Raw genomic sequence first — 21,637 nt, 5'->3', positions numbered from 1 at the left:
AAAAGACACTCTGACTAACCTCTCTCTCTCTCAGTACTTTCATTGAAGATATTAAAACATTAAAGCAACAAAACGGACTCCCCCCCGCGCCTCTTTTACCTCATTTTATAAGAAAAAATGACCAAGTACCATAGAGCTGCAGGAAACTAGGCTAGAGAGGTCACGAGTGTAACTTCCTGGATTTTCCAGAGGGGAGGGGAACGGAGGTTGGAGGTCTGCTCCAAAATGGTGGCAAAGTTTCTTTGAAAAATATTTCCCTGACTAATTTCACCATCTCAATTTGCTCAGTTCTTTGTATTAACATCTACATCATTCTGGGTTGACTTTTAGTGCAAGCGTGCTGGTAAGTGAGCAGGGTTTTTTAAAAATTTCTTAATGTATTTTAAAATAATATTTTATTTATTGTGCATAGGATTTTTTTAAAATTCTGTGTGGATTCTTTTTTTAAAAAGTCAGACTATTTAAAAAAAGATTCTATCCAAAATAAATTGAAGTGAAACCATGTTTAAAAATTCTACGCACAATACTTTGAAATATATTGTGCATAGAAAGAATAGTTTGAAATGTTTTACTTCAATTTATTCTGTGTGGATTCTTTTTTTTTAATTGTCTTAGGCTATTTAAAAAAAGATTTTATCCAAAATACAAAATACCAGTTGCAGTTATTCACTTAAGAATTGTGGCAAGAAAGATGGTATAATGGGCTTAGTGACCAAAGTTACAATGGCATTGAAAAAAGTGACTGATGACAATTTTTCACAATTAGCGACCATTTTCACACTTAGCAACCGTTGCAGCATCCTCATGGTCACGAGATCAAATTTTTGATGTTTGGCAACAGATTCATATTTATGATGGTTTCAGTGTCCTGGGGTCATATAATCACCTTTTGACAAAGTCAGATGGGGAAACCAGATTCACTTATGCTACTAACTTATCAGCTGCAGTTATTCACTTAAGAACTGTGGCAAGAAAGATGGTATAGTGACCAAAGTTACAATGGCATTGAAAAAAGTGACTGATGACCATTTTTCACACTTAGCGACCATTTTCACACTTAGCAACCATTGCAGCATCCTCATGGTCACGTGATCAAAATTTTAATGTTTGGCAACAGTTACAATTTATATTTGTAAATTGTAGTTATGTTGAAATAAAAAAAAAATTCCAATACTGTTTTTGCGTTGTATGAAAAATTTTGTTGCTCCGTATAAAATTTTTAATCAAGCCCCCCGCCCCCGGTCAAAGGTGTCCCTTTTTACCAATCTGAAAATCTGGTCACCTTAGGTAGGGGAGGCTAGGCCTCCAAGAGATTCCCCACCCCTGAGATAGTTACTGTTCTGCTTAACGATGTGAAGATTTATTTAACTGCTTCATTAGGGAGAACGGGATGAGAGTAGTTAAGCAAGGTAATCTCGCTTAACAACCATTACAACATGCAACCCTAATTCGCAGGCCCCATTCCCTCTCTAAGCAGTTTACAGAGTCAGCGTCTTGCCCCCAACAGTTTGGGTCCTTGTTTTACCCACCTCGGGAGGATGCAAGGCTGAGTCAACCTTGAGCCTGGTGAGAGTCAAACTGCCAAATTGCAAGCAGCTGGCAGTTACCAGAAGTAGTTTGCAGTCCTGCACTCTAACCACTGCACCACCATGGCACATTACAGTTGTATCTCGAGCACTACTTTTAGAGTGGCTGGCGTGTTATGGGGCTCAAAATCTGAAGGACACCAAAGTAGAAGAGGGAACTCCATATGTTGGAGTTCCGTGATCAATATACAAAAAGCATTACCCAGAAAACCATTTGGAGGAAATCCACAACCTCTGCACAGAAAATATACAGAAACGTCTGCTGATCAACAGAAACGGGTACTTAGACTTTATTGAACTAACATATTTTTCTATCTACCTACAAGTCTAATCCTGATATGTATTTGACTAAAAAGCATCAGGCAAGAATTTAAAAAATACATTCAAGACCTGCATTCCTAATGAGAGTTCAGAAATGAAATTCAAGCCTTCTCTAAACTCATCAACGTTTGACTCAAGTGGATTTCCTTGTGGGCAATAAGGGACGATTTATGCCTGAAGCATTGGTCACAGACAGAACATTTCAAAAGTTTCTCTCCTATGTGAGTCGTCTGGTGTCTCGCGAGGTGGAAATTTTTAATGAAACGTTTCCCACAATCACGACACTCAAAGGGTTTCTCTCCTGTGTGAGTCCTCTGGTGTATCACCAGGTTGGAATTTTGACTAAAACATTTCCCACAAACAGGACATTCAAATGGCTTCTCTCCTGAGTGAGTCCTCTGGTGCATCATCAGGCTAAAATTCACACCAAAACATTTCCCACAATCACTACATTCAAAGGGTTTCTCTCCTGAATGAGTCCTCTGGTGTTTCACCAGGTTGCAATTCTGACTAAAACATTTCCCACAAACAAGACATTCAAAGGGTTTCTCTCCTGTGTGAATCCTCTGGTGTATCACCAGGCTGCCGTAATGGCTAAAACTTTTCCCACAAACAGGACATTCAAATGGTTTCTCTTCTGTGTGAGTCGTCTGGTGGTTCACCAGGCTGCCATAGAAACTGAAACTTTTTCCACAAATAGGACATTCAAATGGTTTCTCTCCTGTGTGAGTCCTCTGGTGGTTCACCAGGCTGCCATAGCAACTGAAACTTTTACCACAAATAGGACATTCAAATGGTTTATCTCCTGTGTGAATCCTTTGGTGATTCACTAGATGGGATTTTTGAATGAAACTCTTCCCACAATCTGGGCACTCATGCAGCTTTGCTCCTGTGTGCATCCTTTGGTATATCACCAGGTCATAATTTCAATTGAAACATTTCGCACAATCGGGAAATGAGGGTTTGGTGTCTTGTGAGGTGAAACTTTCTGTGGTTTCTGTAGGAAATAGAAAATATTTTGATTTCTGGCTTGATTTGTTTTCCTTTTCAAAGTTGCTTCTTATTCTCAGTTTTCCAGACTGCTCTTATTGGCATCCTTTCTGCCTGTAAGATTCAAGTAAAAGTGTAACTTTAATTATTTATAAAATGGTTGCAGAGTTACAGTTACAGAGATTTAAATTATTTAACAGAAATAGACCAGTGGTGGGATTCAAATTTTTTTACTATTGATTCTGTGGGTGTGGAGTGGCTTGTTGATAGGGGAAGAATATTGTAAAAGTTCCATTCCTTCCCCACTCCATGGTATTTACCAGTTCTCTGAACTACTCAAAACAGTTCTCCACAACTGGTCAGAATCTGCTAAATACCACTTTCGAAATAGACCAAATAACAGAGGTAGTGGAGTTGCACTATATACAAGAAATAACTACATTTCTACAGAACTATAGCACAACAATGATAAAAATTATCTTGAATGAATTTTCTGTCAAAATTAAAGGGGGGGGGGAAATTACATTGCCCTAGGTCTATATTCGTGATGGCGAACCTATGGAGCCATATTTGCTGGCCCAGCAGTCCTCAGTTCTGATGCACATGCGTGTGCCAGCCAACTGATTTTCAGCCCTCCGAAGGACATGTGGAGGCCATTTTCACCCTCCCTAGGCTTCAGGAAATCCTCCGGAGCCTGGGGAAGGTGAAAAACAGGCCCAATAGGCGAACCAGAAGTTCATTCCCGAACTTCCTGTTGGGCCGTTGGGCTGTTTTTCATCCTCCCCAGGCTCCGAAGGCTTTCCTGAAGCCTAACACAGAGCGGAAGAATAGAAGCATATTATTCATAAATACTTCGCAAAACTATACGCGCAAGATAGCATGGAGGAAATCAAAATAAAACATTATTTAAACACAGAAAAGATAACACACATCTCAAAGTGGCAGGACTAAAGATCAATAAGGACAAAACAAAAATGATAACCAAGAACATGACAAAAAAGCAAGGAGAGGAACTGGAAGTAGCAACCAGAATGCAAATAACTAAGAAAGTGAATTACTTGGAGATCTGGGTGTCAGCAAAATGTTTCACAATTAAAGATGATAATTTTAATAAATTAGTGATACAAATAAAGAAAGATTTAGAAAATTGGAAAAATATTCAGTTATCACTCATGGGACGCATAGTGACAATTAAAATGAATATTTTATCAAGAATCTTATTCCTGTTGCAAGCCACACCTATTAATCCGGGTAAAAAAATCTTTCAAGAATTAAACAAAATAACCGCTAGGTTCATTTGGCAGGGACGAAAAGCGAGGATTAAACTAAAGTCAATACAAGACAGCAAGGAGAGGGGAGGCTTAGCATTACCAAATTGGGATTTATACTCATCAGCAGTAACAATAACATTGGTGAAGGATTGGATAGAGCTAAAGAATAAAAAAAAATTGACCTTAGAAGGCCATGATTTGCAAGCAGGCTGGCATATATTCCTATGGGATGATAAAAATAAAACACACAAATACTTTCAAAATCATTTAACCAGAAGAGCGTTGTTGCAAAAATGGCTCAAAATTAAAAAAAATCCACTATGTGAAAATCCTGAATTGGCTATCACCGACAGAAAGGACGACTCACCCAAATTTTATAGATTTGAACAAAATGCTAAGATACAGAGACTTATTTGATAGACAGGGAAATTTAAAAACAATTGAAGAATTGGCAGATCAGAACATGAAAGTTGACTGGCTAACTTACCTCCAAATCAAAACTAAATACAATAAAGATGTAAAATTATATGACATCGAAACAGAACCACACGAATTGGATAAAATTATTCAAAGTCTGGACAGAAAGATGATAGGGAGAATATATAAATCCCTCCTAAAGTATAAAATGGAAGAGGAAATTGTGAAAGAACAAATGATAAAATAGGCGCAGAGCTTTGGCTTTAATATTGAATTAGACAAATGGGAAAAACTTTGGGGGACAAACTTAAAAATGACACTATCAGTTGCATACAAGGAAACCAGTACAAAATGTTTTACAGATGGCACCTGGCACCAACAAGGTTAGCTAAAATCTTAACAAATACCTCCCCAAAATGTTGGAAATGCGAATCAATACACGGACCTGTGAGGAGGCTAAACTTTTTGGAAAAGGATCAAAAATTGGCTTGAGGCAATAACAGGGGTTAAAATAGAATGGAAACCTGAAGTATTTTATTAGGAATAATGTCTGCTAAATACAAAAAAGAAATCCAGTATTTAATACTACATATAATTACGGCAGCAAGGATTGCCTTTGCCCAGAAATGGAAAAACAAATTAATTCCAACAAAGATGAAATAATAAGAAAGGTTATGGATTGTGCTGAAATGGACAAACTAACTAAAGAAATCCAGGGAAAAGAAGAATCAGAATTCTACCTGATATGGGATAAATGGTATAAGTGGATAGAGGAAAGAAACAAGAATCAATGAAGGAATATAACAAAACTCAAAAAATAATAGTTATGAGTAAAATAAGAGAGTTAAGAATGGTGAAATCCAAATGAAATACAATAGAAGGGGAAATAATATAAGGTGAGAGGTATCGATTGATAATTGCTATTAGAAAGAACAGGAAGCTGCCTGGCCTGGCTAAACCACCTGGGTAACTACCAACTTTCCCCCCCAGCCTCCATCTTGCTTACCTTCGCTCTTAGGGCCAAATCCTGAGCTGCTGGTCACAGAGCACCTGCCTTGCTGTTCGCCTGCTGCTTCTGAAATCCCTGGCTGCAGCCTGCAATCCATCTCATTGGCTAGCAACTGACTCTGCCCGGAATCCATCTCATTGGCTAGCAAGTGAATCTGCCCGGAATCCATCTCATTGGCTAGCAAGTGAATCTGCCTGCAATCCATCTCATTGGCTAGCAACTGAATATGCCTGCAATCCATCTCATTGGCTAGCAACTGAATCTGCCTGCAATCCATCTCATTGGCTAGCAACTGAATCTGCCTCTCCTGTCTTGTGTCTTATGTAAGTGGTTTTTTTTAACTTTAAAAAAAAGTTTACTTGGGGGGTTTTTAGGAATTTTTTAAAGGAAATAATAGCTATTTAAAATTTATAAAGTTTTACCTGCTTTTATATTTTTAGATTTGTGGAGCTTTTTGAGATTTTGTGTGTTTTTGTAGTGTTTCACACTCACTACTGTTAAATGGAAAAGGATTTTCCTCCGCAAGTTCGGATTTCCCAGCTGGGAGAATGCCCCGGCTGAGTGAATGAATTTGAGATCGAAGCAAGCTGCGTTGAAAGCAAGTTGTCTTTATTATTTCAGGAAGGTCAGACCTACAGTGGGGTAGATCAGCGTTCCTGGGTGAGCTGACAGCCACATACAGAGAGTGTACATTTTTTATACCATTTTCCTCTTTGAAGTCCTTTTGTTTTCTTTGTACTATTGTTTTATCACCTTTTGTGTGTACCTTTGCTAATGGTTCTAATCCTGTCTTGTGTTTTGTTATTCCTCTGTCCTAAAGTACTTTCCATGGAGCTGGGATGAGCACAAATGTCTTCTACTGTATTTCCTATTTTTACATTTCTGCTCTGAGCTATTCAGTCTTTGTTGCCACTCTGCCCTTTTCCTTTGCTTAAGGGTGACATCTTCCTGCCCTTCCTGGGTCTTTTGTCTTATTTCCTACTCTGCAGTTATTCCTAATGGTCCTGATATCCTGGTAATTATTTTTTTCTTTTACAATGTAAAAGTTTCTTTTCTTGTATGCTGGCTTTGTTATTCTAGTGACTTATGTGCTGTACTGGTTTACCTAATGCAACACTGTCTTGGTGAAGTTCCCTTCCTACACTACACACACAAAATGACAGCAAGCTGTATGTGACATTTTGTGCTTGTGATAGTTGGTTTTGTGAGTTCTCTGTGAGTTTCCTCGTGTTGTTGCAGGGGACATTTTGTGTGCTTTTACATTGTCTGAGAGTTGCACAATGGCATTGTGTTTTTGTTAAGTGTGAAAGTTGAGCTCTTTGTGGCTCTGAGTTTCCTGCTTGTGGCAGGGGCCATTTTTGGTGCTTTGGCAATTCTGCTTGGGCTGGGGGTTGGACTAGATGACCCGCAAGGTCCCTTCCAACTCTGTTAATCTGTTAAAACTCTGTGTGTTGCAGGTGCCAGTTTCTGTGAGGTACTGCTTTTGCATTGTGTGTGAGTTGCACAATGTTGCATTGTGAGTTGCACAATGCTGTGGGTCAGTTGTGTTGTTTTTGTGTAAAGTGTGAAAGTTGATTTTAGAGCTCTTTGTGGCTTTGTGAGTTTCCTGCTTGTGGGGGGGGGGGGCTTTTGTGTGAGGTGCAGCTGCTTCTGCATTGTGTTGCTTTTGTGTTTTCGTGTTTTGTGTGCTTTTGCATTGCTCCCATCACTGGTCCTCAGCTAACAAAGCTCTTTTTCTTCCTTTTGCAGTAGTAGTCTTCACCAGCAAGGATGAAAAGGAAACAAAACTTTGGTCGGTTTTCTTGGCTAAGAAACCAAAACTGCCACAACAACCATGAGATAATACATTTTTGTAAGCCATTATTATCATTAGTGCCTGAAGACAACACTTTTATTGCTCTTATGTAAGCATTCTTACATAATTATTCATTATTCTTATTAAGTATTAAATGCACAAAATAATTGGTATATTTTCTTCTTGTAAGTCATAAGAGCAAAGAAGTGGTGTCGACTTGGCCACGCCCACCCAGCCACATCACCACCAAGCCACGCCCATGAGCCATGATCACCAAGACACGCCCACAGAACCGGTAGAGAAAATGTTTAGATTTCATCACTGAAGTAAATGGTAAGTGAGCACCTGTCTACCCTAGATGAGTTCAAATCACCAGGACCGAATGGATTACACCCCGATTCTGAAGGAACTGGCAGACGAGATCTCAGAACCACTGAACTATATCTTTCAGAAATCCTAGAGCACCAGGGAACTGCCAGAGGACTGGAAAAAAGCTCATGTAGTTCCCATCTTCAAAAAAGGGAAAAAAATGATCCAGGAAACCACAGACCTATCAGCCTGACCTCAATACCAGGGAAGATTCTGTAAAAGATAATCAAGCAACGAATCAGCAAACACCTAGAGAAGCAAACAAACTAATAACCAAAAGCCAACATGGGTTTGTCAGAAACAGATCATGCCAGACTAATCTTATTGCATTCTTTGACAAAGTGACAAAATTAGTGGACCAGAGGAATACTGTCAATATACCACATTTTTCGGAGTATAAGACACACTTTTCCTCCCCTAAAAGAGGCTGAAAATTTGGGTGCGTCTTATATTCTGAATGTAGTTTTTTCAGAGCTTTTTTTCAGCCCTAATGAGGTGCTAATGAGTGAAGCACCTTCCCTTCCCTGCCTGCTTTTCCCATTGCTGCTTTGATCAGTTGTGCTTTACAAGCGTTTTTTCAGCCCTAAAGAGGCACTAACGTTTGAGGGAGCAGCACTGAGAAAAGCAGGCAAAGCATGGAAGATCCCTTAACTCGTTAGTGCCTCATTTGGGCTGAAAAAGAGCTTTGAATATTTTAACTGCAGCATACACACCCCTTTGGATACCGGTACATCTAAGCGTGGCTTGGAAGAGAAGAGACAAAACAAAATGGAGTCTGTGCTTCAAAACCAATTTCTCAAGCAATGGAAAATTTTCTCCTCTCCAATGCAACAGATTCTTTTGCAAATTGTGGGTATCTTCTTTGAATTTTCTCATTTAAGTATGTTCTTCAACTTATATATATACTTTATATATAAAGACCAAAATACGAGTAGTAGAAAAGGGACATAAGAGAATTGATCATAGCATCATAGCAATCAGTCACCAAAAGCGTAACTAAGGGAAGTTACAACATTCTCCTCTAGTGGTTACAGCTCTTAAGAAAAATTTGGAAACCTGAGAGGTGATGTATGAGGAGACATCTCCAAGACAATATACAAACAAATTACAGCCATTAGGAAATTGCCAAAGGACAATTTCAAGAAGACAGTAGCTTAGATCTGTCTGCATTATACAAAGGGGTGCTCTTCAACTTTTCTGTGGAGCAGATAAGAATAGAAATAGTATAGCATAGCAAAGAATAGAATAGAAATAGCATCGATCATGCTGGTTGATGATCTCAGATAGAGTTTAGATAGGAAAGTGTACTCTTTTTGGTCCAAATAGACTTCTCACTTGCCCTCAGTAATGATTGTTTATAAAGATAGTGATTGTTGATCAGTGTGGCCTCACTTGGAATACATAGTCCAGGGGATAAAAAGTGTGTGGCTGAAAACCAACGAACGTATGTGCTGAAGCTGACCAGACTAAGGACGCTAGCCAGATGAATACCTGGTAGGCAGAATTTCCCCCCCTATTTTTCTCCCCCAAAATTAAGGTGCATCTTATATTTTGGTGCATCTTATACTCAGAAAAATACGGCAATTCACTTGGACTTCAGTAAGGCATTTGATAAAGTAGACCATAACCTACTATTAGATAAAGTAGAAAAATGTGGGCTAGACAGCATCACCACCAGATGGATTCGTAACTGGCTGACCAAACGCACTCAATGTGTAGAGTTCAATGGAACTGCATTTACATGGAGGGACGTATGCACTGGAGTACCCCAAGGCTCTGTTTTAGGCCCAGTAGTCTTCAACATCTTCATCAATGATCTTGATGAGGGAATACATGGGGAACTCATCAACTTTGCAGACAACATCAAGCTGGCAGAAATAGCCAACAGTCAGCAGACAGGCTTAAGATACAGAAGGATCTTGACAGACTTGAACATTGGGCACTTTCTAACAAAATGGAATTCAATGGTGAAAAAAGTAAGGTTCTACACTTAGGCAAGAAAAACAAAATGTATAGCTATAGTATATGTGATATCTTGCTCATTAGAAGTAACTGTGAGATGGATCTTGGAGTCCTAGTGGACAACTATTTAAATATGAGGCAGCAGTGTGCAGCAGCTGCCAAAAAAGTCAACACAGTTCTAGGCTGCATTAACAGATGGATAAGACCAAGATCACGTGAAGTGGTAATACCACTTTATAATGCTTTATAATGCCTTGGTAAGGCCACACTTGGAATACTGTATTCAGTTTTGGTCGCCACAATATAGAAAAGATGTGGAGACTCTAGAAAGAGTGCAGAGAAGAGCAACAAAGATGATTAGGGGACTGGAGGACAAAACATGAAGAACAGTTGCAGGAACTGGGCATGTCTGATGAAAAGAAAGATTAGGGGAGACATGAAAACAGTGTTCCAATATCTCAGGGGCTGCCACAAAGAAGAGGCTATGCTCTAAAACACCTGAGGATAGAACAAGAAGCAATGGGTGGAAACTAATCAAGGATAGAAGCAACTTAGAACTAAGGAGAAATTTCCTGACAGCTAGAACAATTAATCAGTGGAACAATTTGCCTCCAGAAGTTGTGAATGCTCCAACACTGGAAGTTTTTAAAAATATATTGGATATCCATTTGTCTAAAATAGTATAGGGTTTTCTGCCAAAGCAGGAAGTTGGACCAGAAGACCTCTAAGGTCCCTTCAAACTCTGTTATTCTATTCTATTTTAACTTGAAAAAAATGCAACATTAATGTTTTATATGTTGATGGCATCAAGAATATTTAGGCAAAAAGAAAGAATATTTGCATTCTCACAATGGATGAATGGCTGCAAAGCCTGGAATTAGCAGAGTTGGCTAAATTGACTGCCTTGATTAAAGAAAAGAACACCATTAATTTTGTTTTTATGTGGAAACTGCTTCTAGATTTTATGCTTGAGGTGGAAAAAAAATGAAACTAATTTTTGGAGGGAAGCCATTCCCAAAGAATCAACCTTAAACTTCAGAGAGACTTTTTAAATCTTCCCACCAGAAGGAAAATTGCAGCGACCACTTTAACAGCGTGCAGCATTAGTGCGCTTAGATTTGGGGAGGAAGGAACCTGCAGCAGCTAACATCCTTTAGCCTAGTTGTTTCTCTGCATCCACATCATGGAGGAAATCAAGCAGCCTTACTTGCTCCCGGACTCTCCTCTGACCTCCTCTCAACTCACCTTCCAGCTGCCGCTTCGATCCTGGGAAGAGCACAGGATCCACTCTGCACACCACCTTCCGCTCATTGAGTGATCCGGAAGAGGAAGTTGCAGGGCTTTTCTTGGCCTCCCATCCTTTCTAGCAATTTATTACTTGATGGTTTTAACCCCTTAAAGCTCAACCACAGATCCCTCTACTGTACGGAAGGTTCTGTTGCTGCCTCTTTGACCGCCATCTCCCCATAAGAGGCAAAATAACACTTTTATATGTCACATTTATTATACATGCATAATTGTGTATTTATTTATTTAGTCATGTTTATGTAGTATACATTAGAGGTGGTGACCCTTTGAGAGCTGTATGCAATGAAATTTCATTTTAATGTATGCTGATCAGTGTACATTCAAAGTGACAAAGTTATTCTAAGTCCCATCCTTACCTAAGGCTTTTTCCAGATGTTTTCACTGATTAAATGCTATCAAGTTGTTTTCGACTTCTAGAAACCTACCTTTGCAACTGATGCATGTGAAATAGTGAAATGTGATGCTTCGTAGCTTGTGAAGATTAGCTGTGTGCTGAGCCCTAAAGATTTATGAGGTCTTACAGAATCACATAAATTATTTTTAACAGTACTTCAATATGTGGGAACATGTGTGGGGAATGCCCTTGGCATTAAACCTACTGAATAGTTTCACATTAAAAATAATTGATCCAGTCACTGATTTATCCTTTCGAAGTGCCTTGGGAAAATGGACCTTGCCCTCCCCTTGAAAAAAAACCAAAATACTATCATCCATGTACCAACCTGAAATTAGTAGGCTCTGAAGTGCCCCAATATTTACTTTATGTTAAAATAAAATGATATTTACAGGAGCTTCCTGTTCTAATAGCAATTGCCAATCGATATAGCTCATTCGTATTGTATTATGTAAATGTGTACGTCTACGTTTTATCTATGTGTATTTTACACGTTTGCAAATAAAATTTAAAATACTGATATGTACAAAAAGGGAAATCTATGAAAGCAAACTCAGGGAACTCAATTCTCCACCTGATAAAGACATGGAATTTGGAGAAAAACTCAAAATTGGCAAGGGGAGAATGTAATGCAATAAGTAGAGCGGGAGTGTCAAACTCAAAGCCCGGAGGGGCGCATCCAGCCACGCTGGGAAGAGCTCATTTTCACTGTACTTACTTGTACTTGACACCTCTTCACCCATCGTGGGTATAGGCGACTTCCATGGAAATTTGATGCCACTGTTTTCGGTACGGCGATCCATGGAAGCTGTTTTGGCTGGATATACCCAAGGGGACGCCAGTCCCAAGGGTCGACAGAGCCCGATTGGTGGGAACGGGGGGCACCACGTGAAGGCCGGGTTGTTGTTTGATAGTTGAGAGGCTTTGCAATAAGCGTTGCAATGTATATTTTGCGCATCAACTATCCTTGCCCGCCCTTTTTCACTGACAGTGCTCTCGGGCCACCACTGGTACCCCTGACATGAGACGTATAGCTGGCCAATCTCACCCCGCCTCCCGAGGTCAAACACAATGCTGATGCGGCCCTCAATGAACAGAGTTTGGCACCCCTGAACTAGAGGACGCTGGATAGGATATGAACAGAAACTCACCACGTGGCATTTTATTCTAACAATTTGAAGCTTCTCTGGGGCTCAACCAACCTGGCTCTTCTGCACACCAGTCTCTGTTCCCCAAAATGCTCTGCCAGCATACAAGTAATCTTTTTCTTGCCACCTTAGTTACATCACATGAGTCCAAGACACTGCAAGTGCCATAAATATGAACCAGCTGCCAATGTAAATCACATGACCATGGGGATGTTGATTAGGAGAACACAAGTAAGGGAAGCTGCAAAAAAGTATTGTCAAAGTCATCCCGAAGTCAATAGGGAGGCTGCAAAAAAATAACCACTACGCTAATCAGGCAGCTACAGCTAAATATAATGAAAAGATATCACAAATCAGATCAATGCCTTGCACTAATAAGTATTTGTCTGGTTTTAAATATGAACCTCAGATTGATTACTCCAGGGAAAAGGTCCTTGATCTCAGACCTTGGTTACCCTGTGCCTAATGCCGTGTCCTGAAGTAGCAGGATGTGACTCCCAGGATGTACTGCAGTGGCGGTAAAGTCCAGCTCCCTTCCCTTGAGCCCTACCCTGAACCTTCTCACCCGCCAGTATCCAATGGCAGAACATTTTCTTTCTGCTGCCCAGAAGTACAACGGATGTTCCCTAACAGGATATTGCCATTCAAATGGAGGTGGCTGGGGGAAACATGGGGGATAACCTGCATTTTTTTAACCTTTTTCCTGGGCCTAAGCACCCTGTCGTACTCTCACTTTCTTAGGAATGTAATAAGGACGGAGGGCCATGTGATTGTTTCAGGTTGTTGAAAGTGGAAGAAGATCCTGGGAAAGGCTCCTTATGTGTTTCTCAGAACGGCTAATGCAAAAACATCTTCACACCTGTGGATTGGCTGAGACGCCTCACTCACCCCCACCCCAGGCCCCCGGGCATGTCTGCCTGGCCAAACTGCCTAGCTATCTACCAACTTTCTCCCCAGCCTCCATCTTGCTTATCTTCGCTCTTCGGACCGAATCCCAAGCCACTGGTGGCAGAACACCTTCCTTGCTGTTCGCCTGCTACTTCTGAAATCGCTTGGCTGCAGCTTGCAATCCATCTCATCGGCTTGCAGCTGAATATGCCTGTCTGTTTCCCTTGTGCCTTCAATTCTGTAAGTAAGAGTAAAAAATGCTACTTGGGTTTTTTTTTTTGTTTTTTTTAGGGAATAGCCATTTAAAATTTATAGTCTTAGCTGCTTTTCTATTTTTTGATTTGTGCAGCTTTCTGAGATTTTGTGTGTTTCTGTAGTTTTTATTAGAAGTAAAAAGCAGAAGTCAGAAGCTGACGTCACAACGGTATGACGTGCGATCTCAGAGCTCCGACATGGCAGTCGATACTTTTGCCGCTGGACAGTCCTTTTGGACCTAAACCGTCCTGAAGAGATGGTGACAGGGAAGAGTACGTCTTGCTGATTTCAGGGATATTGCAAAGACCCTGATTGATTCAAGATAATCTCTTCTTGCCAGCGACAGAAGTGCAGCCAAAAGCTGCTGAAGTTGGGACAGCTCCGCAATGGGAGGAAAGCATAAAGAGAATGTGTGTCCATTTGGTGAGGAAATTTTATTGTTATAAAAGAGACTGCCCCCCAAAAATCAAAGCTAAATTAAACTTGCAAAGAAAAGAAAATAAGCAGCGAAATTAAGCTATTGCCACATACCATCACTGCCTCCATACCTCTCATTTTTGGCCTCTGGTGAGGGTGGGTGGGGCTACATTTGGTATACAAGACAAACCCAAATTTTCCCCCTCTTTTAGGGTTGGGAGTGCATCTTATACTCCCCCAAAAATGGTATTTTCTAAACTGCCTCTAAATTTATAGAATCATAACATCAGGGGGTTGGTTGCATTGAACAGTGGCACTGTAAAGTGACTGTATCATTTCTTGTTGTATTAATACTACTTCTGTTGATGCAGCCTAGGATTGCATTGGCTTTTTTTGGCAGCTGCAGCACAATACTGTTACAAGTGGTACTTGTCAAATTATCATACTCCACAGGGATATATGGTCTGCCCTTTTGGAGTTCTGTGGGAGGCAGCCACCCACAACTTCTTAACATGGTTTACAAAATGTTAAGTCAGCAAAACAGAATAGTTTGTCCCACTCTCATGCGACAGTGACCCAGAAGCAGCCACCATTTTGACACAGAGGCAGGCATGGTAAAATGTCAGTTCATTGCACTAATCCACCACATGGACCAGGGATGAATCCTATGCACAGACCCAAAGGTTGGGGTAGGAGAGGCTAGGCCTCCAAGAGATTCCCCCAGCCCTGAGATAGTTACTGTTCTGCTTAACGATGTGCAGATTTATTTAACGGTTTCATTAGGGAGAATGGGGTGAGAGTAGTTAAGCAAGGTAATCTCGCTTAACAACCATTTACAACATGCAACCTTAATTCGCAGGCCCCATTCCCTCTCTAAGCAGTTTACAGAGTCAGCGTCTTGCCCCCAACAGTTTGGGTCCTCATTTTACCCACTTCGGAAGGATGCAAGGCTGAGTCAACCTTGAGCCTGGTGAGATTCAAACTGCCAAATTGCAAGTAGCTGGCAGTCACCAGAAGTAGTTTGCAGTCCTGCACTCTAACCACTGCACCACCATGGCACATTACAGTTGTATCTTGAGCACTACTTCTAGAGTGGCTGGGGCATTATGGGGCTCAAAATCTGAAGGACACCAAAGTAGAAGAGGGAACTCCATATGTTGGAGTTCCGTGATCAATATACAAAAAGCATTACCCAGAAAACCATTTTGAGGAAATCCATAACTTCTGCACAGAAAATATCCAGAAATTTCTGCTGATAAACAGAAATGGGTACTTAGACTTTATTGAAACATATTTTTCTATCTACCTACAAGTCTAATCCTGATATGTATTTGACTAAAAAGCATCAGGCGAGAATTTAAAAAATACATTCAAGACCTACATTCCTAATGAGAGTTCAGAAATGAAATTCAAGCCTTCTCTAAACTCATCAACTTTTGACTCAAGTGGATTTCCTTGTGGGCAATAAGGGACGATTTATGCCTGAAGCATTGGTCACAGAGAGGACATTTGAAAAGTTTCTCCCCTGTGTGAGTTGTCTGGTGTCTTCGCGAGGTGGACATTTTTAATGAAACTTTTCCCACAATCAGGATATTCAAAGGGTTTCTCTCCTGTGTGAGTCCTCTGGTGTTTCACCAGGTTGGAATTCTGACTAAAGCGTTTTCCACAAACAAGACATTCAAAGGGTTTCTCTCCCGTGTGAGTCCTCTGGTGTATCAGCAGCTTGCAGTTATGACTGAAACTTTTCCCACAAACAGAACATTCAAATGGTTTCTCTCCTGTGTGAGTCCTCTGGTGTGTTACCAGGTCGGAATTCTGACTGAAACATTTCCCACAATCAGGACATTCAAAAGGTTTCTGTCCTGTGTGAGTCCTCTTGTGTATCACCAAGTTGGAATTCTGACTAAAACCTTTCCCACAAACAGGACATTCAAATGGTTTCTCTCCTGAGTGAGTCCTCTGGTGTTTTACTAGGTCAGAATTCTGAACAAAACATTTCCCACAATCAGAACATTCAAGGGGTTTCTGTCCTGTGTGAGTCCTCTGGTGTTTCACCAGGTTGGAATTCTGACTAAAGCGTTTCCCACAAATAAGACATTCAAAGGGTTTCTCTCCCGTGTGAGTCCTCTGGTGTATCAGCAGGCTGCAGTACTGACTGAAACTTTTTCCACAAATAGGACATTCAAAAGGTTTTTCTCCTGTGTGAGTCCTCTGGTGTTTCACCAGGTTGGAATTCTGACTAAAGCGTTTCCCACAAACAAGACATTCAAAGGGTTTCTCTCCCGTGTGAGTCCTCTGGTGTTTCACCAAGAAGGACTTCTGACTAAAAACTTTCCCACAAACAGGACATTCAAATGGTTTTTCTCCTGAGTGAGTCCTCTGGTGTTTTACCAGGTCAGAATTCTGAATAAAACATTTCCCACAATCAGGACATTCAAAGGGTTTCTGTCCAGTGTGAGTCCTCTGGTGTATCACTAGGTGAGAATTGTGACTGAAACCTTTCCCACAATCAGGACACTCAAAGGGTTTCTCTTCAGTGTGAGTCCTCTGGTGTGTTACCAGGCTAGAATTGAGACTGAAATATTTCCCACAATCACCACATTGAAAAGGTTTTTCTCCTGTATGAGTTCTCTGGTGCTTCACCAAGTAGGAATTCTGACTGAAACTTTTTGCACAATCAGAACACTCAAAGGGTTTCTCTTCTGTGTGAGTCCTCTGGTGTATCACCAGGTTGGAATTGAGACTAAAACATTTCCCACAATCAAAACATTCGAATGGTTTCTCTCCTGTGTGAGTCCTCTGGTGGTTCACCAGGCTGCCATACCAACTGAAACTTTTCCCACAAATAGGACATTCAAATGGTTTCTCTCCTGTGTGAGTCCTCTGGTGGTTCACCAGGCTGCCATACCGACTGAAACATTTCCCACAAATGGGACATTCAAATGGTTTCTCTCCTGTGTGAGTCCTCTGGTGGTTCACCAGGCTGCCATACCGACTGAAACGTTTCCCACAATCAGAACATTCAAATAACTTCTCTCCTGTGTGAGTCTTCAGATGATTCCCTACATCGGATTTTTGCCTGAAACTTTTACCATAATCTGGACACTCATAAGGTTTCTCTCCTGTGTGAATCCTTTGGTGATTCATTAGATGGGATTTTTGAATGAAACACTTCCCACAATCTGGGCACTCATGCAGTTTTTCTCCCATCCTTTGGTATATCACCAAGTCATAATTTCAATTGAAATATTTCCCACAATCGGGACATTCAGAAGGTTTGGTGTCTTGTGAGGTGAAACTTTCTGTGGTTTCTGTAGGAAATAGAAAATATTTTGATTTCTGGCTTGATTTGTTTTCCTTTTCAAAGTTTCTTCTTATTCTCAGTTTTCCAGACTGCTCTTATTGGCATCCTCTCTGCCTATAAGATTCAAGTAAAAGTGTAACTAATTATTCATAAAATGGTTGCATTAAATATCAAAAAAAGAAAAAAAGGTTTACATTATAGGTAAAAAGCAAACATGCCAGAATGCTAGAATAGCCTCTTATATTAGTTATGATTCATTTGACACACTGAAGATTACCGAGATCCAAGTTCACGTAGCCATTCAATCATAAAATTCTCTTTCTGACTTGAATCAATCACCAATTCTTAGTATGGCAATTATTGAGTAGAATCTCTGCAATTAATGTACTAATGACAGAGTATGAGGAATAAACAGGGTGAATTAGAAATTCAAATAAATGAGGACAGATATGATATTGTTGCCATTACGGAAACTTGGGATGAAATCCACAAATGGAACATACAGTTACAGAGATTTAAATTATTTAACAGAAATAGACCAGTGGTGGGATTCAATTTTTTTTACTATTGATTCTGTGGGCGTGGCCTGGCTTGTTGGTAGGGGAAGGATATTGTAAAATTTCCATTCCCTCCCCACTCCATGGTAAGGTTACTGCAAAATCCCCATTCCCTCCTGATCAGCTGGGATCCAAGAGGGAGAGAATAGATGGGGGCGGGGCCAGTCAGACGTGGTATTTACCAGTTCTCTGAACTACTCAAAATTTCTGCTACTGGTTCTCCACAACTAGTCAGAACCTGCTAAATACCACTTTTGAAATAGACCAAATAAAAGAGGTGGTGGAGTTGCACTATATACAAGAAATAACTACATTTCTACAGAACTATAGTGCAACAATGATAAAAATTATCTTGAATTAATTTGGGTCAATATTATAGGGGGGGGGATGACATTGCCATAGGTCAATGGCACATTCGTGCGCCAGCCAACTGATTTTCAGTCCTCCGAAGGGCATGGGGAAGCCATTTTCACCCTCCCTAGACTTCAGGAAATCCTCCAGAGCCTGGGGAGGGTGAAAAACAGGCCCAATAGGCGAACCAGAAGTTCATTCCTGAACTTCCGGTTGGGCCGTTGGGCTGTTTTTCACCCTCCCCAGGCTCCGGAGGCTTTCCTGAAGCCTGGGGGGGTGAAAAATGGACCAATGGACCAACCGGAAGTTCAGGAACAAACTTCTGGTTGGCCTATTGGGCCTCTTTTTCACCCTTCCCAGGTTCCAGAAGATTTCCTGAAGCCTAGGGAGGGTGAAAATGACCTACCCCAGCCCTCCGGCGGGCTAAAAATCAGCTGGCCGGGGGTGCACGTGTATGCACGGGTTTGGAGCACACACACATATGCAAATGGGTGGGCACGTGTGCACGTGCGATAGGCGCACACAAAATTTTGGCACGCCTTTAGAAAAAAGTTAGCTATCACTGGTCTATACTATAGGCCATCCAACCAAACAGAGGAAGTACATCAACTGTCAGGCCTGCAGTTATATTCCTTTTAGGATCTCTGGCCTGCCACACACTATTATTTTACTATGCTGTTTCATTAGTGTAGTAATTGGGAGGAGGAATAGTAAGGAGTGGAATTGTAGAATCTGTTGTTGTCATAATAGAACATTCCTTCCTAGAAGCCCAAGGTCATCCTTTGTCTCTGCACCTCTGCATCTGACCGGAACTAGATGGGTGGAAATGCCAGCGTGGCAGAGGAACATTGGACCATGTGATGGACTTGTGGGTGTGGGGATCATGAACTTTCAACTGGGTGGAAACCCAGGAAGCTTTTAGATTCAGGTTTCCACAGATGTACCAACACGTGTGACTTATTAAATTGGAACTTTGAAGAAAGTTATGTCTTTGCTTCCGGCCCACCCACCCACTATATAAGGTCCCTTTGCCACGCGGCCTAGCTACTTAGTTTGCCGACGCCTGCTCGATCAGAACCTTTGCCTAGAACTTCTAAGAAGCCTCACCAACAGCCGCTCATTCAAAAAAATAAGCATTGTCAGTTGAGCCCTAGCGTGACCCTCCGGTCCCCGGGCTCCCTTACCTGGCCTGGCTAAGCCACCTGGGTAACTACCAACTTTCCCCCCAGCCTCTATCTTGCTTACCTTCGCTCTTAGGACCGAATCCGGAACTGCTGGTCACAGAACACCTGCCTTGCTGTTCACCTGCTACGTCTGAAATCCCTCGGCTGCAGCCGGCAATCCATCTCATTGGCTAGCAACTGAATCTGCCTGCAATCCATCTCATCGGCTAGCAACTGAATCTGCCTGCAATCCATCTCACTGGCTAGTAACTGAATCTGCCTGCAATCCATCTCATTGGCTAGCAACTGAATCTGCCTGCAATCCATCTCATTGGCTAGCAACTGAATCTGCCTGCAATCCATCTCACTGGCTAGCAACTGAATCTGCCTGCAATCCATCTCACTGGCTAGCAACTGAATCTGCCTGCAATCTATCTCATTGGCTAGCAACTGAATCTGCCTGCCTGTCTTGTGTCTTAAGTAAGTGTTTTTTTTTACTTAAAAAAAGTTTACTTGGGGTTTTTTTTAGGAACTTTTTTTTAAAGAAATAATAGCCATTTAAAATTTATAAAGTTTTACCTACTTTTATATTTTTAGATTTGTGGAGCTTTCTGATATTTTATGTCTTTTTGTAGTGTTTCACACTCACTACGCAAACACACAAAATCACACCAAGCTGTATGTGACATTTTGTGCTTGTGATAGTTGGTTTTGTGAGTTCTCTGTGAGTTTCCTGCTTGTTGTTGCAGGGGACATTTTGTGTGCTTTTACATTGTCTGAGAGTTGCACAATGGCATTGTGTTTTTGTTAAGTGTGAAAGTTGAGCTCTTTTTCTTCCTTTTGCAGTAGCAGTCTTTACCAGCAAGGATGAAAAGGAAACAAAACTTTGGTCGGTTTCTTGGCCTGAAGACAATACTTTTATTGCTCTTATGTAAGTATTTTTACGTAATTATTCATTATTCTTATTAAGTATTAAATGCACAAAATAATTGGTATATTTTCTTCTTGTAGGTCATAAGAACAAAGAAGTGATGTCGACTTGGCCATGCCCACCCAGCCACATGATCACCAAGCCACACCCACAAGTCATGATCACCAAGCCACACCCACAGAACCGGTAGGGAAAATTTTTCAATTTCATCACTGAAGTAAATGGTAAGTGAGCACCTGTCTACCCTAGACGAGTTCAAATCACCAGGACCAAATGGATTACACCCCACGATTCTGAAGGAACTGGCAGACGAGATCTCAGAACCACTGAACTGTATCTTTCAGAAATCCTGGAGCACCAGGGAACTGCCAGAGGACTGGAAAAAAGCTCATGTACTTCCCATCTTCAAAAAAGGAAAAAAAAATGATCCAGGAAACTACAGACCTATCAGCCTGACCTCAATACCAGGGAAGATTCTGTAAAAGATAATCAAGCAACGAATCAGCGAACACCTAGAAGCAAACAAAGTAATAACCAAAAGCCAATATGGGTTTGTCAAAAACAGATCATGCCAGACTAATCTTATTGCATTCTTTGACAAAGTGACAAAATTAGTGGACCAGAGGAATACTGTCAATATACCATATTTTTCGGAGTATAAGACACACTTTTCCTCCCCTAAAAGAAGCTGAAAATTTGGGTGCGTCTTCTACCCTGAACGTAGTTTTTTCAAAGCTTTTTTCCTAATGAGGTGCTAACGAATGAAGCATCTACGCTTTTTTTCCTGCTTTTCCCCTTGCTGCTCTGATCAATTGTGCTTTACAAGCGTTTTTTCAGCCCTAAAGCGGCGCTAATGTTTGAGGGAGCAGCGTTGAGAAAAGCAGGCAAAGCTTGGAAGATTCCTTCACTCGTTAGCGCCTCATTTGGGCTGAAAAAAAGCTTTGAATATTTTTACTGCAGCATACACACCCCTTTGGATACCGGTACATCTAAGCGAGGCTTGGAAGAGAAGAGACGAAACAAAATGGAGTCTGTGCTTCAAAACCAATTTCTCAAGCAATGGAAAATTTTCTTCTCTCCCAATGCAACAGATTCTTTTGCAAATTGTGGGTATCTTCTTTGAATTTTCTCATTTAAGTATGGTCTTCAACTTTTCTGTGGAGCAGATAAGAATAGAAATAGTATAACATAGCAAAGAATA

The 21,637-nt window shown here is 40.9% G+C and overlaps 1 protein-coding gene and 1 long non-coding RNA gene across 2 annotated transcripts; both read right to left on the bottom strand.

The window, feature by feature from the left end:
* Positions 1–1,860: 1,860 nt before the first annotated feature.
* LOC116523847 (zinc finger protein OZF-like) lies at positions 1,861–17,073 on the bottom strand (the record flags this gene model as incomplete). Its single annotated transcript, XM_032238936.1, has 2 exons — positions 1,861–2,489; positions 15,854–17,073. Coding segments are annotated over 2 exons (1,701 nt in total), but the record flags the coding sequence as incomplete, so codon positions are not given.
* On the bottom strand, positions 2,939–11,033 carry LOC116523862. The gene is made up of 2 exons (XR_004257164.1): positions 10,966–11,033; positions 2,939–3,011 (listed from the first exon to the last, which is right to left on the bottom strand). It is a non-coding gene; the product is annotated as an uncharacterized LOC116523862 (long non-coding RNA).
* Positions 17,074–21,637: the final 4,564 nt, after the last annotated feature.

Source organism: Thamnophis elegans, chromosome 2, assembly GCF_009769535.1.
Source record: "Thamnophis elegans isolate rThaEle1 chromosome 2, rThaEle1.pri, whole genome shotgun sequence".
NCBI classification, from domain to species: domain Eukaryota; kingdom Metazoa; phylum Chordata; class Lepidosauria; order Squamata; family Colubridae; genus Thamnophis; species Thamnophis elegans.
Note: the sequence above shows the minus strand (reverse complement) of the source record. Positions and strands in the feature narration are given on the sequence as shown.